The 14,053-nt window shown below is 43.2% G+C and overlaps 1 protein-coding gene across 6 annotated transcripts in view; it reads right to left on the reverse strand.

Annotated features, from left to right (window-relative positions):
- Positions 1–14,053, reverse strand: part of CREBBP (CREB binding protein) — a 93,610-nt gene continuing 79,557 nt past the window's right edge. For all 6 annotated transcript variants that reach the window (XM_065030832.1, XM_065030831.1, XM_065030834.1 and 3 more), the window contains 8 exons: positions 13,517–13,667; positions 12,564–12,710; positions 12,014–12,127; positions 11,437–11,602; positions 9,877–10,044; positions 6,606–6,767; positions 6,059–6,340; positions 1–4,441 (listed from right to left, as the gene is read on the reverse strand). In XM_065030832.1, coding sequence (XP_064886904.1) covers positions 2,267–4,441; positions 6,059–6,340; positions 6,606–6,767; positions 9,877–10,044; positions 11,437–11,602; positions 12,014–12,127; positions 12,564–12,710; positions 13,517–13,667 — 3,365 coding nt within the window. In that variant the 3' untranslated portion in view covers positions 1–2,266. The remainder of the gene's footprint in view (positions 4,442–6,058; positions 6,341–6,605; positions 6,768–9,876; positions 10,045–11,436; positions 11,603–12,013; positions 12,128–12,563; positions 12,711–13,516; positions 13,668–14,053) is intronic.

The raw sequence follows: 14,053 nt of genomic DNA on the forward strand, positions 1-14,053 counted from the left end.
CAGTTTTACCAGCTTTTATTAGAAACACCAGCACATTTCAAGTTTCCTCTTTTTGATCACAAATATAGTATTTTCCCTCTTTTTAAGTACACAGCATGAGACACAGCATCAGGGCTTTCCATCCTTTTTTTTTTACAGCAATTTCTTTTGGACAAGCTTTGGGTTAGCGTTCGCTGACCTCACCCAAGCCCCAGCTTTTGACATCTTGAATTGCTGAAGACAATTGCGTGGGCGGATGAATCCAATGGTGGTGAAAAAAGATACAATACTTAAAAGTTTGCAAGGAAAGTTTAAGCAGAGACCCTTTACAGTTAAAAAAGAATGAAGCAGCACCGCAGTGCACTACTGTTTTTCACAGTATGGGGATTAAAAACTGAGATATCTATCATTTGCTCTTCTCCCCGTCGTCCCCCAACACAGCTCCTATAAAAACATTAAGGCTGGAGGAAGCTCTGACTTCACACGACAATCCAAGCGTGGCCGGCGCTCCCCGCCGAGGCGGCAGCAGCGGCCGGGAGGATAAACCTTGCTGGATTTGCTGCTAATCCCACGCCAGTCGCACCTAATCGAGAAGCCTCAAGGCCCGAGTGATGGTATTTTGGGCCAGTCGTGGTTTCAGCTCACACCTACGCTGGGAAAGTTTCCCTGGACTTTCTAACTCCAAGAAAGTCATTCATTTGGGGGGAGGAGGGGCAAGAATCCCAGGAACAGGAGGGCATGGTGACAGGATATTAAAGGGAACATGTACATGATTTGTTATTTTTTATTCCACAGAAAACCCTCAAATCTAGACTCAGAGTTAACAGCAGAAAAATAGTGTTAAAGTCAATAGGTTCATATTTACTGTAGACTAAATAAATTAGCCTAGAATTAACTCAATACTCTCTATTTTCCTTTCATTGGTGATCCTTCTCTAAATTAATGCAGTTTTTAAAAAGCAACGGCTATTAATAATTTATTCCAGTTAACCCTTATGGCTGGACACCTGCAAATATCCCGTGTATGGGAACTATTCCCCTCTCCTCTCCCTCCCCAAAGAGGAAACAATCACTACAGGGTGTTGTAAAACAGACATGCTACCTACAATACTCCATGGATCGTGCCACTCCTCGCCATGCCTCTGGCTGCTCCGTGTAATGAGTGAATATTCATAGCCATGTCTTACAAAGAACATGATCCAAAAATATATAAATAAATAAAAACCTTAAACATTCTTACATGGATTTTAAAGAACAGAATACATGTTAAAAACTTCAGTAATTTATATCAATTTTAAGCAATACTTTATATACAATGGAAAAAAGACATGCATAGTCCAAATACAATGTTGAAAACAGCATTTTCATAACAAAAAACCCAAACACGAAGTGTTAATACCATGTACATGAATTCAAGAAGGACCACCCTTTTTGTCTGTTGCACACAGTTTATTTAACAATATGATATTATAAGTAAGAAATGAGTTTGTTTTTTTTTACCATTCTATACAGTGATTGAATCTTCTTGGATTTTCTTATTTATAGTAATTATAGCGCTTGCATGATTTACACTAGAATTGCTTTTCTTCATTTCAAGTTTCACACAGAAGAAAGAAAGAAAAGAATGCTTCTTCTCTATTCAAATCAGCACGGTCTAAGAGTGATCATCCCTATTTTCATCTAAAACCAGTTTTATCAGAGAAACAAAGCAACAATTTCTACATCTGCAAGACAAGGATTTTGGCATTGGCCAATCTGTGTTTGTGTGTGCAAGAGTCTCTTCCTATCTTTCCAGGGTAATACTTCAAACGCCTGAAGAGTTCACTATAGAAAAAAAACCTCTTCCCGCAACGTGTCAAAGTTACCGGGACACATTATAATGTTGCATTATTTCAGGAAACAGTTTCTGAATATTATTTTTTCTTCTTTTAAACGCAAATGTTTAAAGTCTTGAAAATACAAATAAAAAATATGAATATAATGAACTTGTTTTCCCCCGTTAAAAAAAAGGTATGAGTCAACAGCAACAAAAAAATAAAAACCAAAAAAACCCACAAAAGAGACCAGATATTTTAACCGTCTGGCTTTAACAAAAAAATATATCCTTTGTATTGTTTTTTTTTTTCTTTTTTCTTTTTTTTTTCTTTTTTTTAAACAGCAATTCATTCTTCCACGTGTAGGAAGCAGCAGTTCCATCCGGGATCCAAAACAACCCAGATGTCTGAATTTTCAGTACAAAACGTCCAAGAACACGAAAGGAAAAAAAAAAAAGTGATGCTCCCATAATGCTACAAACCCTCCACAAATTTTTCTAGTGTGTCCCCGGTGGTGTCACCGACCAGAGACAATTCGTTAGACAACGCACTCCTGTTGGGGGTGTTTAGTTGTGGAAGCATTGCACTCTGCTCGGGGTTGCCCAAGTGTCCCTGATCCATGGAGCTACTAGCCATAGTAACTGCGAGTCCCGGGTGGGGGGAACCAGTCTGGGGAGAGACATGGTGAGGTGACGGCTGGGGCTGTATCCTGGGTGACGGGCTGGAATGTGGCGGCTGGGACTGGGGACGGGGAGACTGAACGGGTGCTGGGGACCGCACCTGGTTGCTGAGGGAGGTGGTGATCTGCTGGCCGGGGAGATGAGACGCCGGCGCTTGTCCTGAGAGCATGTGCTGCTGCGGGCTCATGGAGTTGGGCTGCCCGGGGGACCCTATCTGTTGCTTCATCTGCTGCTGCTGCAGGATGCGCTGCTGCAGCGCTTGCTGGATGTTGGGGGTGCCGTCCGCCCCCATGCCGGGCTGGCCCATCTGGTTCAGCTGTCCCATCTGAGCCATCTGTCCCATGGAGCCGCCCTGTATCGAGAGATGCTGCTGCATCCGCTGCTGCTGCATGGCTTGAGGGTAACCTCCCGGTCCCTGGGGCTGCTGGAACTGGTTGTGTCCTGCCATCCCTCCTGCCATGCCAGCCCCTCCTTGCTGCTGCTGTTGCTGTTGCTGCTGCTGCTGCAGAAGTTGCCGCCTCAGGATTTCTCTGTACTGCGGACTCATGTTTGCCATGCTAGGGTTGTGGCTGGGGTTCATGATGTTTATCGCTTGTCCCTGGGGATTCATAGCTCCTATCCCTTGCTGCTGGGGAGGCACGCTCGGTCTCTGCACTCCTGCTTGCATTGCGTTCATGTTCTGCAATCCCGCTTGAGCGTGCATGCCCGGCTGTTGCATTCCGGTCTGCGGCTGCTGCATCCCAGGCTGAGGCTGTATGCCTGCTTGCGGCTGCATCCCAGGCTGGTTAGCCACGTATTTGGCTGTTCTTTGCTTTATAAAAGCTGCCATAAGCTGAGGGTTGGATTTAAGGATATTAAGAACCTGCTGTTGCTGCTGCGGAGAACTCGGTGATTTCAAGGTCCTCAGTAAGTCCTGAAGTGCATTCGGGGGGATGCTCCGTGGCGGCTGCTGCACACCCTGCATCCTTGGCCCAGCCACGGCTTGTGGTGTTGCCATTGGCATCACCGGTCTTGCCATTCCTGGCTGCATTGGTTGCTGCTGCGGCATGGGAGGGGACTGCCACTGTCCAGGCTGCATGTTGGACATCACTGGACCGCTGACAGGGTTGGGCCGGGGTACATTCATGCTGACTTGCTGCATCTGGTTCACTGAACCCACTGTCGGGTTTACTAGTCCTGGGCGACCAGGAGGCAAACCATTGTTAATGTTGTTGACCCTGTAGAGCTGCTGCTGCTGCTGGGCAGCTTCTCTCTCGATCTGCCGAGCCGCTTCCACTGCGGCCGGGGGAGGCTGAGCTGGAGGTGGAGGTGCAGAAACCGGGTTTGCAGGTTTTCCTGTTGAAACAGTAGTAGGGGGCTGAGTTCTTGACACAGTGGGAAAGCCAGCCGGTGACATACTTACAGGGGAAGGCTGGGGCTGGGGAGGAGGCTGTGGTGTTTGTGGTGTACTTGGCTGCTGCGTAGGGGTACCAGGCGTTGCTGAGGTAGGAGAAGGCAAACTTTGCTGAGGCACGTTTCGGGTGTTCATGGTAGCCATCCTTCTGCGCATGAGCTGAGCCTGCTGCAGGCGATGCTGGATCTGCTGCTGTCGAAGCTTATGTTTGATATTGAGACAGAATGGCACGGGGCATTTGTTCTCTTGGCAGTGTTTGGCATGGTAGCAGCAAAGAGCTATGAGCTGTTTGCACACCGGACAGCCACCGTTGGTCTTGCGCTTGCAGCCCTTGGTGTGCTGGACAACCCGTTTCATCTTCTGGCAGGATGGCAATGAGCAGTTTGCATTGCGGCACTGGCAGGCATGGACAAGGGACTGAATGCAGCGCTGGATGCTCAGTCGTCGCGACTCCTGGGGGCTCTTTGACTGTTGCTCTCCTTGGCTGTTGCTCTCATCATCCAGACCCAGGCCCCACTTAACCATCTTGTGGTCATGGCTCTTAGTGTTGTAGCAGTTAATGCAGAGGTCATAGTCCTGAAAGCAAAGAAAACCCAGAGTTCAGTTGTCTACAGAGCACTAACTAAAGCGGCAGAAACAGAAGAGTGGTTCCAGGTGAGAAATATGTGCCTGGTGTGGAAGCACATGGTGGGTTTCAGTAGGTACAAGTACACAGCAGAACAGAAGCAGGACAACAGCCACACGCTGCGAACAGTGGCTGGTTGAGAAGCAGCTGCACAGGCTACAGAGTCACCGTGACGGTGAGGGTTGGGCAGCTGAGGACAGAGGCCACATGAGCTGCCCCAAAGCCATCATGAGTCTTGGCTGCTGCAGGTAACAATGCCAACAGGGCAGCTGCTGGATCTTAATTTTGTTACATTAAAATACCTTGCAGGGTTTCTTTGTTTTTCCCTTTTGAGGACAGAACTCTCTACTTTTCTTTGATGTCTACTGGGGTACTTACCCAAGGAGGGCTAAAACCTCCAATCAGTAAGCCAAACCTACTGTCACTGCTTAAAAATAGGGTTTGCCTCTCCATTTAGCTATTCTTAGTGTAATTACTGGCTAATAACTGCCACTCTGAAATACCTATTTTTAAATCTCTAACATGACCCTCAGATTGAGTGCAAGTTTCATGCTAAGACAGACACTCATCTGAAAACCTGCTCAAACACCCATTTTCACTGCCCTGTCCCTTTCTGCTGGAAGAAGAGCACTCCCTTACACAGAAGTACTCAGAAGAAACCTGAAGGCCATGCCTCCTTCCATCACTTAATTTCTCTAGTGTGTACAATCCATTTCCTCCAGTCTTGCCTCAGGAAGCCCTGTTCAATACTTTCCTCGGAGGGATTAATTAAGACTCTTTCAGCACAGACCTGGCAATAACTTGCAGTGTTAAAACTAGGCTGCACTTACTCACAATTTTTGTTGGCTCAGCTGCAGCCAGAGGTCATCCCCAGCCCTGCAGAGGCTGCCTTCTCCTCAAGTCCACCTGTGTAACTCCATGCCTAATTGCTCTCTAACACAGTTCAGTGGAAGTGATCTATGCTGTAAAAGGACTAGTCATTGAAAGCATCGAGCCACGTTAGAAAGCAATTACTTGGGCTGACCTGAAGGGCAGGCAACCTCTAACGCTGGGCTGAACAGACAACGATGAAGGGCTGGGGCAGCCTTCTCGCCCAGCTTTGGGGCAGCCTGAACAAGCACCCAGCTGTGCTCCTTACGACACGAAGTACCATGTACAAAGCAGAACAAAAGCCACCTTGCAGAAAGGCACAGCGGCTCCTCTTTGGGACACGCATTTTAAGTGGATGAGTTAGTGCCTCGTGGATTCACACTAGTCCTAGGACTAGGACCACCCAGTCCTTAAGTTCTTTAAAATACAGTTAAAAGCTTGTCCATGCAGAGGAGCCCTAGTGGAATAACTGATGCAGTGGTAGCCATTCCAGAGTACTGGCATTTTCCATGTTGAGAGGCTAAGGGTACTTATTCTAGAAGAGACAGCCCACCATGGCAGCCTCCTTCCCTTAAGGCTTAGCGGCCCTTTTATCAGTATAGGCTTATTTTGGAGAAACTTTCGCAATATCCCCCCAAAAAACCCAAGCTTGACTGTAGGGCAAGAGAGAACAGAAGTCTCTGGTGACATACACCTACCTCACAGACAGTGCAATGCCACCTTGTTTCCACATGATGTTTGCACTCATTGCACGTATAGACAAAGCGATCCTGCCCTTGAGTGTGCAGTTCCACCAGCATGCAGAGCGTGGACCACTTGGATCGACGCAGCGAGGAGAACTCCCAGTGCTTATCTCTGGCTAAGGTGAGGAAGGCATCTCGCCCATCCATCAAATCACAGCTAAGTAATGGATCAGGGTCCACGATGGGAGGCAGAGTGTTAATTACAGGCCCAGCATGTAAATGAATCACAAAAAAGACCTGCAGATAAATGAGGGAAAAAAAAAAATCAATGACATTAGATAATCCTGTAGAAAAAAGCTCATGTTCTGCTGCAGTAACAGCGTGCCACAGATGTTATCTAATTAACTTAGTTTAGGCTAATTTCCAATACGTTGTTACACAACAGAAGAAGTTCTAGCGCAATCCCAAGCTTCACTCCTCCTGATTTGTCGGTTCTGACTATCACCATGCCCAGATTTACAGGAATAAAATCCTCTCTTTACACAGCCTACTTTGACAGTACCTCTTTATGCTTCTCCATAGTGGCATACAGCTTCTGAGACAGATCATTGGACACATTTGGCATGCTGGGTTTCTTCTTGTTAGCTCTGCTGATGCTACTCTTATTCTTGTTGGTTTTCTTGTTGTTCTTTTTCTTGGCGTTTTTGCTGTCGCCCTGGCTTCCCTGCAACAAACGCATAGGAAAGATGTTACACTTTACAGAGCTTTCTCCCATTCACTGTAGCTGAAAGTGGAACACTTCTGCTGTCAATAATAGAACTTTGTTCCAATGCCTGCAGATCAGCCATCCTGTGTCAAATATATCCTACCTTCCAGGAAAAATCAAAAGGCAAACTGGCAGGCAAACAAATTCAAATGCTGTTTAAAAACAGATATAATAAGTATGTATATACATTAAATAATTTGTATCTTACACTTATTTTTTCCTTCTCAAACACTGCACCTTCAGATTCCACTGCTCACTCTACAACATCTTATACATATTTCATGATAAAATGAGCTACAAACAAAATGGACTTCAAAAAATTCCAGAAGTGCAGTATTTTGCTTTGTTGTGCATTGGGTGTTTCACATACTTGTTTGAGCTTTGATCTAATGTTTTGGTGGTTTTGTTGCTGCTTTTATTGAACAAATTTAGGGCTAGTACACAAATAAGAACATATAGGATTTGAAACTAACAAAATACACTATCCTCCATCCTGAAGACTTACTGCTGCATATGTAACTCCAAAAAACCCCCAAAACCTTCACTTGCGTCTAAGTCACAACAACACAGACCACAGTGACCATATGCTGAATACTAGATGTAAGTAAAGAAAGTAAAAAATAGCAGATGATGCTATTTACGTGACCTGTGAAAGCAGAAATAACTTTTAGTCTTCTCATGTCCTTGAAAAATAAACCCCCCAGCCCCCAGCAGGGAGCTCAGCACGCAGTAAAAGTCCCCGATCTAACTGCTAGAATGTTGGTTATCATAATATTAAAAATAAGCAACTGAAATACTCTGATATATATATATATATACACACACATACACTCACACACACACATACAAGAAAGTTTCACGAACACTCTGTACAAGCAAACACAGGGTTTATCCACAAGCATATTTATTTAAAGAAAACAAAAATATTCCAACTGAAGAAAGCAATTCTATATTTAGACTGTTGCCATCGCTCCGTTCCATTAATTAGGCTTAGACAGGAATTCCTGTCCAATCTTGGTTTTTGACCAATCCTGTTTGGAAATTAAAATGATACTATTTTATGGGAAACTACAGAGAGCTCTAAGTCATCTAAAGGTATTCAGAAATGAGCTACTGTATGTTCCCATCTTGACAACTTTCCCCCAAATTTTCTACCCCTGATGGAATCAGGGCATGTCCTCCTTTGCCTGTGCATTCTAGAGCATCAACATTTTAATATTTAAACACCAAAAGGAAGACTAGATTGAAACTTAGCTAACGGTACAGGTCTAAGTTTTCTTTCTATTCCACCTTTAACAAGTCTGTATTGGGTGAATTGTACAAAGCTATTCCAAAATATTTTAGGAAGCTGGAAGGTTGTTTTTGTGCTACTTCATTTTGATAGCATTTAATGGTTCAGCCAGATTTGCCAGAGATTTTCATGGAACAGTTACTTTGGAACTTTTGTCAAGAACTTCTGAATATTTACCACCTCCTTAGAGTCTCTTCTAACTCACACTCACAGCACATGTTGGCTTTTAAGAAGCTCTGTCTCCACACATAAAAAGCTGAGGACTATTAAAGAAAAGACAGACACATTCTGTACCATCTTAATACAGGGGAAGTTGCAAAGATTCATCAAGTGCTTCTGCAGGTGGAGACCCCATTGCTGTGCAGTTTCCCCCTCAAAGCGTCACACCTTTTGGTGACTGCACTGGAGAAGTTCGCATGCTTTTGATTTCACTTATTTTCTGAGCCAAGTGGCAAAGGCCAGACTGTTATGGTTTTTTGTGGCATTCTTAGATGACACCTTCAGCAACCTGGACGCAGATTTTGTTCCCCCACTACCCCAAGCAACATCAATGGCATCAAGTGGGAGGATAAGGATGTTAACAGCCACGGCTGCATCTTCTCACTTCAGGAGGATAACACAGATGAGCTTCACAGTTACCTGTTTTGGGTTTTAAACACTTTTTTCCCCCCTCTTAGATGTAGAGGTTTACATGGGCATCTTCACTGGAAGGGCATGCTATGATTAATTGAAGGTGATACTGTTAGCAAAAGAGGACTGCAACTCAAATTCCAAGCCTTGTCTTTCAGTTACTTTCATACTGCTACGTTTGTTGAAATATTTCAATATTAAATGTTAGATTCAGAACAAGGTGAAAACTATCAACTTCATGGTTCCATAAAAGACACAGCAACAAACTACACCAGCTTTGAAGGAGCTGCTGAGGGTTAACAGAAGGAATCTTCTGACATAATGAAATCGATGGGTTAAGGTCTATCATTCCACATCAGTCACGTGTAATACATCCTGTATGCAAAGTGTCATGGCATCTAAGCTGAAACACAGCCCCTCCCCAGGTAAAGTTTTGGTTCCACCAATCTGTTACACTTCAGATCTTACCACATTTATTTTCAAAACACCTTGAGGCAAATCACAAGTAATAGGGACAGCATAAAAGTGTTAAGACCATTTGGATACAGATACAATCAAGACAAAAATAGAAATCAATAATGAAATTCTGGCCAGGACTCTGAGAAAGTACTTTTTTTTTTTGGTTTTGAAGTATACAAAGAGATGCTGGTGAAGGAACACCACCATCAGGATCAACACTTCACACCAATGCAAAGCTTGCAATAAAGCTTTACATTTCAGCTCCCTACTGTTGAAAATGACAAGCACTTTTGCTTAAACAACAGCAAAATATAATTCAACTCTGAAAAATACAGCATCTTTCAAAATGCCAATACTAAAGGTGATTTGCAAAGGTGTGAAGCAGAAGCTCAGCCAAATGACTGCAAACAAATGTAGCAGTCATGATGCAATCCAAAAGTAACTTAACACATTTATCTGAGAACAGAGACACTGAACTGATGTCAAATGGCTTGTTACTGTTTTTAACAGAATCTGTATATTGGTTATCCACAAAGAAAGCCAGAAATGTAGCTAAAGAGAATCCTGATTTAACATCTGATGTGAATGGCCTTCTTTTTGAGTTTACTGGATGCGAACTCTCTAATTTATTAAAGTGTTGTCAGTTTTGTGAGTTAGAAGCAAATATAGCATATAAAGGTAACTCACCTCTGTTGTTTCACTAGCTGCAGTGCTTTCTTCCTTCTTCCTTTCCTCCTCCTCCTGTTCCAACTCCTTAATGCTTTCTTCCAGCACATTGGGCCAGAAATCACCTTCGAAGTAAGGCAGCTCCTTGGCACTTGTCAGCCTGTCCTCAGTTGCTTGTTTGAAAATGTCCTGTTGAGTGTTTCACACAATACCAAGAATAAAGATATAAAAAACACTTAGGATAAAGAGGAGAACCAGAGAGATGATCCAGGGCTGCCCTGAACAGCTGTGCCTCGCTCCCAGCCCAAGGCCAGCTCCCAGCAGGCCTCCTTCACTAGGTGCAGTTCAACAACTGGCCTGGCAAGAGCCCACTCCCTTTCATCTCGCAAAGGCAGCTGCCGAGGCTCTCCTGAGCCTCCATCGTGCCACCAGTTCACGCTCCTGACATGATGGGAGTCACTAAGATATCCCTGGAACACATAACAGACCTCTCCCTGGTAACTGCGCCAACTCCAAGTGAAGCCTACAGCACTCTGCTCGTCCTGTGCTGCTCCTGGACAAGAGCAGGAACTGTTCTAATGACAGCAAGTGTGTCACATCCAGCCCTTTCCCTTACGAATTTGGAAGTGCGTAAGCACTTCAATGCACGTGTGTGAGCTGTGCATATGAGCAATAAGCCTGATAAGCCCACAAGAATCGCTGAATGCACTGGCCAACTATTACATGCAGGAATATCAAGTAATGTCTGGTCGTGGCAGGGGACTGTGAGCAGGCTGCGTCCTCCGCTGACTGCAGCTCTGGGGACCACCCGGCTGGAAAGGCCAGGGACCACATAGAGAAACAGGTATTCTGACAAGGAACAGGTATTTTACACAGTTGTTCTGGAGTTGTTTTTTTTTAAGTGCACTGCGTTTAACAGGCCCGTACCAGACTAGCCGATTTCCTTCTTCAGCTTCATTTCAAGACCACCTCATTAGGAGAGAGACAGATTTTCTAGCTCTTCGCAACACTGCATCAGATGACAAAACTTGCTACATGCTGTTCTGTTCCACACACGTAGTAACTGTCACTTGCAACCAAAACAGCAATTTTTTCCATCACTGTTACTACCATTAAGAAATTCTTGCAAATTCTTGCATGCAAAGAATGGCAAATGCTACCTTTGCAATCTTTCAACTTATTTCCTTGGATACATGTGTGATATTCTCCAATTATGAAAATCACCCTTTTTCTCTTCAAGTGAAGAAGCTGTTTTATAAGCAGTTTTTCTGATGTCACACTAGTGGGATCCAGCATTCCACCGGCTCCTTCACAATCACCAGACGCAAGCAACTTCTATAAACCTTAGCAAGCTACATACTTCCTTGCCTACAAGACTGCAGTGAAAGATGGGTACGCTTGTCTTTAGGCAGAAATCAATCCTAAGGGACTTTCTGAAAGAAAATCTGAGAAGATGAAGACGCTAGCTGAGAATAAAACCCCTTGTACAGCACAACCAGTTTCACGTCTTCTGTAATGGTATTAGCTACCTTCAAATGAAAAGCCCATAAAAATTAATCCAGGAAGTAAACAGTAGCAAACCTTGTAGTCATGAATGATTCTCTCCGCAAATGCCTTGTCCAGCATCTTCTTATACCACTCTTGCAAACGTTTGGGTTTGGGTATTTTCTGATCAGGTGGATGGCAATGAAAAATATAGTCATCTCCTTCACTTGGGGGACAGGCCCAGATGTGTCCTGTCACATACCTGTGTTTCACACACAAGAAAGAAAATCTTACCCATTTTGACTAACACCTTAGAATTAACTCAGCCAAACTGAGATATAAATTCAGACCTCTGACGCTGCGTGCCCCCCCTTCTTTCTTTATACAAAGATGCTGTAGCATTAACCTCTTTATACAAGAGTAATAGTCCGGGATGTAATAATGAGACTCAGGCTTCAAGTGAGCCTCTGATCAAAAGACTGATATGTTGCCAGTTTAAGAATCCTAACAACAGAAAAATCATCTTAGTGATAAAATCCAAACTCCATGTGTTCCACATACCTCAGAGAGGGCAGAAGAGAGATTATATCCCAAGTGAAAAGCCACTTGGCACTCTGGATTAACAAAACACTAAGAAAAAAAAGAGGTATTTCTTTACAAAGATCTCGCTTACCCAAGTTTCTTCACGTACTCCAAATATCCAATAAGGATTTCATGATAAACTGCAGTTCGGAGACAACGGGGGCGGAAGAAATGAATACTATCTAGATATGATATGTACACACGCCTGGAGTAATAAGAGAAGAATGACAGAAAATCATGTACAGCGGAACGTCCATTTTGTCTACTTAGAACTGACTTTTATACTAGATACATATACAGCCATACTGAACAAAGAAGAATTCATTACGTTATTTTAACACATCTTTAAGCATCTTAACACGGTACAAAAAGTTCTCAAAAGCAAAAGATGGGTACCATTTTTTTTAGACAGGAAGAATATACATCAAGATGCAAAATTAAATACAGAATACAAAAAAAAGTAACATTTTTGTCATGATATTTGTTTCCCCCTTCAAAATCATCTGCAGTCACACAGCAGGACTTATTTGTGCCACAGAAGAGAAACTATCTCCTAACCTTCTGTATTTGAGAGTAACTGTCCAGTGACCGTAGCAAGATGTTCTCTGGGCAGGCACCACAGTAGAGAAATGAAAGAGTACCTTGTATTTGGAGGGGGGCAATCCGAGCCATACTCCTGCACGTGCATGCCAAAGAAGCAAACATCTACTCCGTCTATCTCCTCAAACGCAAACAGGGCTTTGGTACGGTAAGGGAAAGATTCTGACATCTCACCAGAATCCACAAATCTGAAGGGAAGGGTGTTAGACAGGAACAGGAAAAACAAACAAACACAAAAAGCCAGTTATTAACCAGTGTCCTACCAGAATGGGGAAATTATTTCCAACCTTATTTTTAACTCATTAGAAATATTTATGCGGAAGTTAAACAGGGTCAAATCAGAGCTGTATTAAAACAGGGAGTCTTGCTGCTGTAAAACTCATGGAAAGACAGTTTCCATATAGTTAACATATGACTGAACAGGCAGCATTGAGGACAAGAGCATCCTCAGAAACCACGAGCCTTTTAATATGTCGCGGAGTAGAAAACCTGATGCATTATGATGAAGTGATGTCACATAAACAGTCGTGAATTAAAGCCAAAATGCTTCACAGAATAAACCTTTTAAGCTTTTAATTTATGCTGAAACAAATTGAAAATAACTTTTGAAAGCTGAAGTATTTATAAAATCACAATAAAATGAAGGAGCAGTAAGGAACCGAATCTCAGCAATCGTTCCAAACTAAACTATGAATTCTGTAATGCTAACCAAAATGTGGTCAAGACACACAAGATTTAGTAATATTAAACAAAGTCACAGTATTATAACCAAAACCAGGATGTCCCCACTACCCAAACAGTCAAAATACAACTGTTGTCTCCTCTGAGTTAATTTATCGCATGCTGCTTTTTTTACGTTTCATAATCTTACTCATGCTGAGATTTCAAAAATGTGCAAAGGGATTAAGGTGCAAATCAGCCCAGTTGTACAAGATGTATGCAGGGAGACTCCAAAACAAAAATGATTGCATTTATTGTAATTAGCAGAACTAACCTGGATTTCATTCCTGGTTTAACTTCTACTGTCTTATCTGAACTTGCTACTACTCTGACAAAGACCTCTCCAGCTTCAGGATGATTCTGTCGCCGCAAAAATTTGTTTACTCTGTCTTCCAAATGGTTTCCTAAACGCGTGGTCTGCAGCCCTAGAAATGAAGGGGGAGAACGTGAAAATGCAAACGTTAACACTGGAGAAATCGCTGTTAAATTCAGGGTGTTACTATGCTCATGAAGTCTTTCAGCTTGCTTCTCGGTATAGAATTAGGCTCTTTTCCCTTTGTTTTACCTCCATGTAAAAAAATCAATGTTTTTATTTATGCAGCCAAAATTCAAAAACCAAAACCACGCACGTTGTTACTCAGCCCTCAAATGTTCATACCCGATTGTGGAAGCTAAAACCACTACAGTGGGAAAATTACTAAGTGAACTAACAAAGGCAGCTTTACATAGCATTTTTAACTTTGCAGGCTTATTTTATGAACACTGCAAATGTTTTCTCCTAACAAAACCACTATCTGGCTGTTTGACAGAG

The sequence above is a fragment of the Columba livia genome, chromosome 15 (genome assembly GCF_036013475.1).
Source record: "Columba livia isolate bColLiv1 breed racing homer chromosome 15, bColLiv1.pat.W.v2, whole genome shotgun sequence".
Lineage (NCBI taxonomy): Eukaryota > Metazoa > Chordata > Aves > Columbiformes > Columbidae > Columba > Columba livia.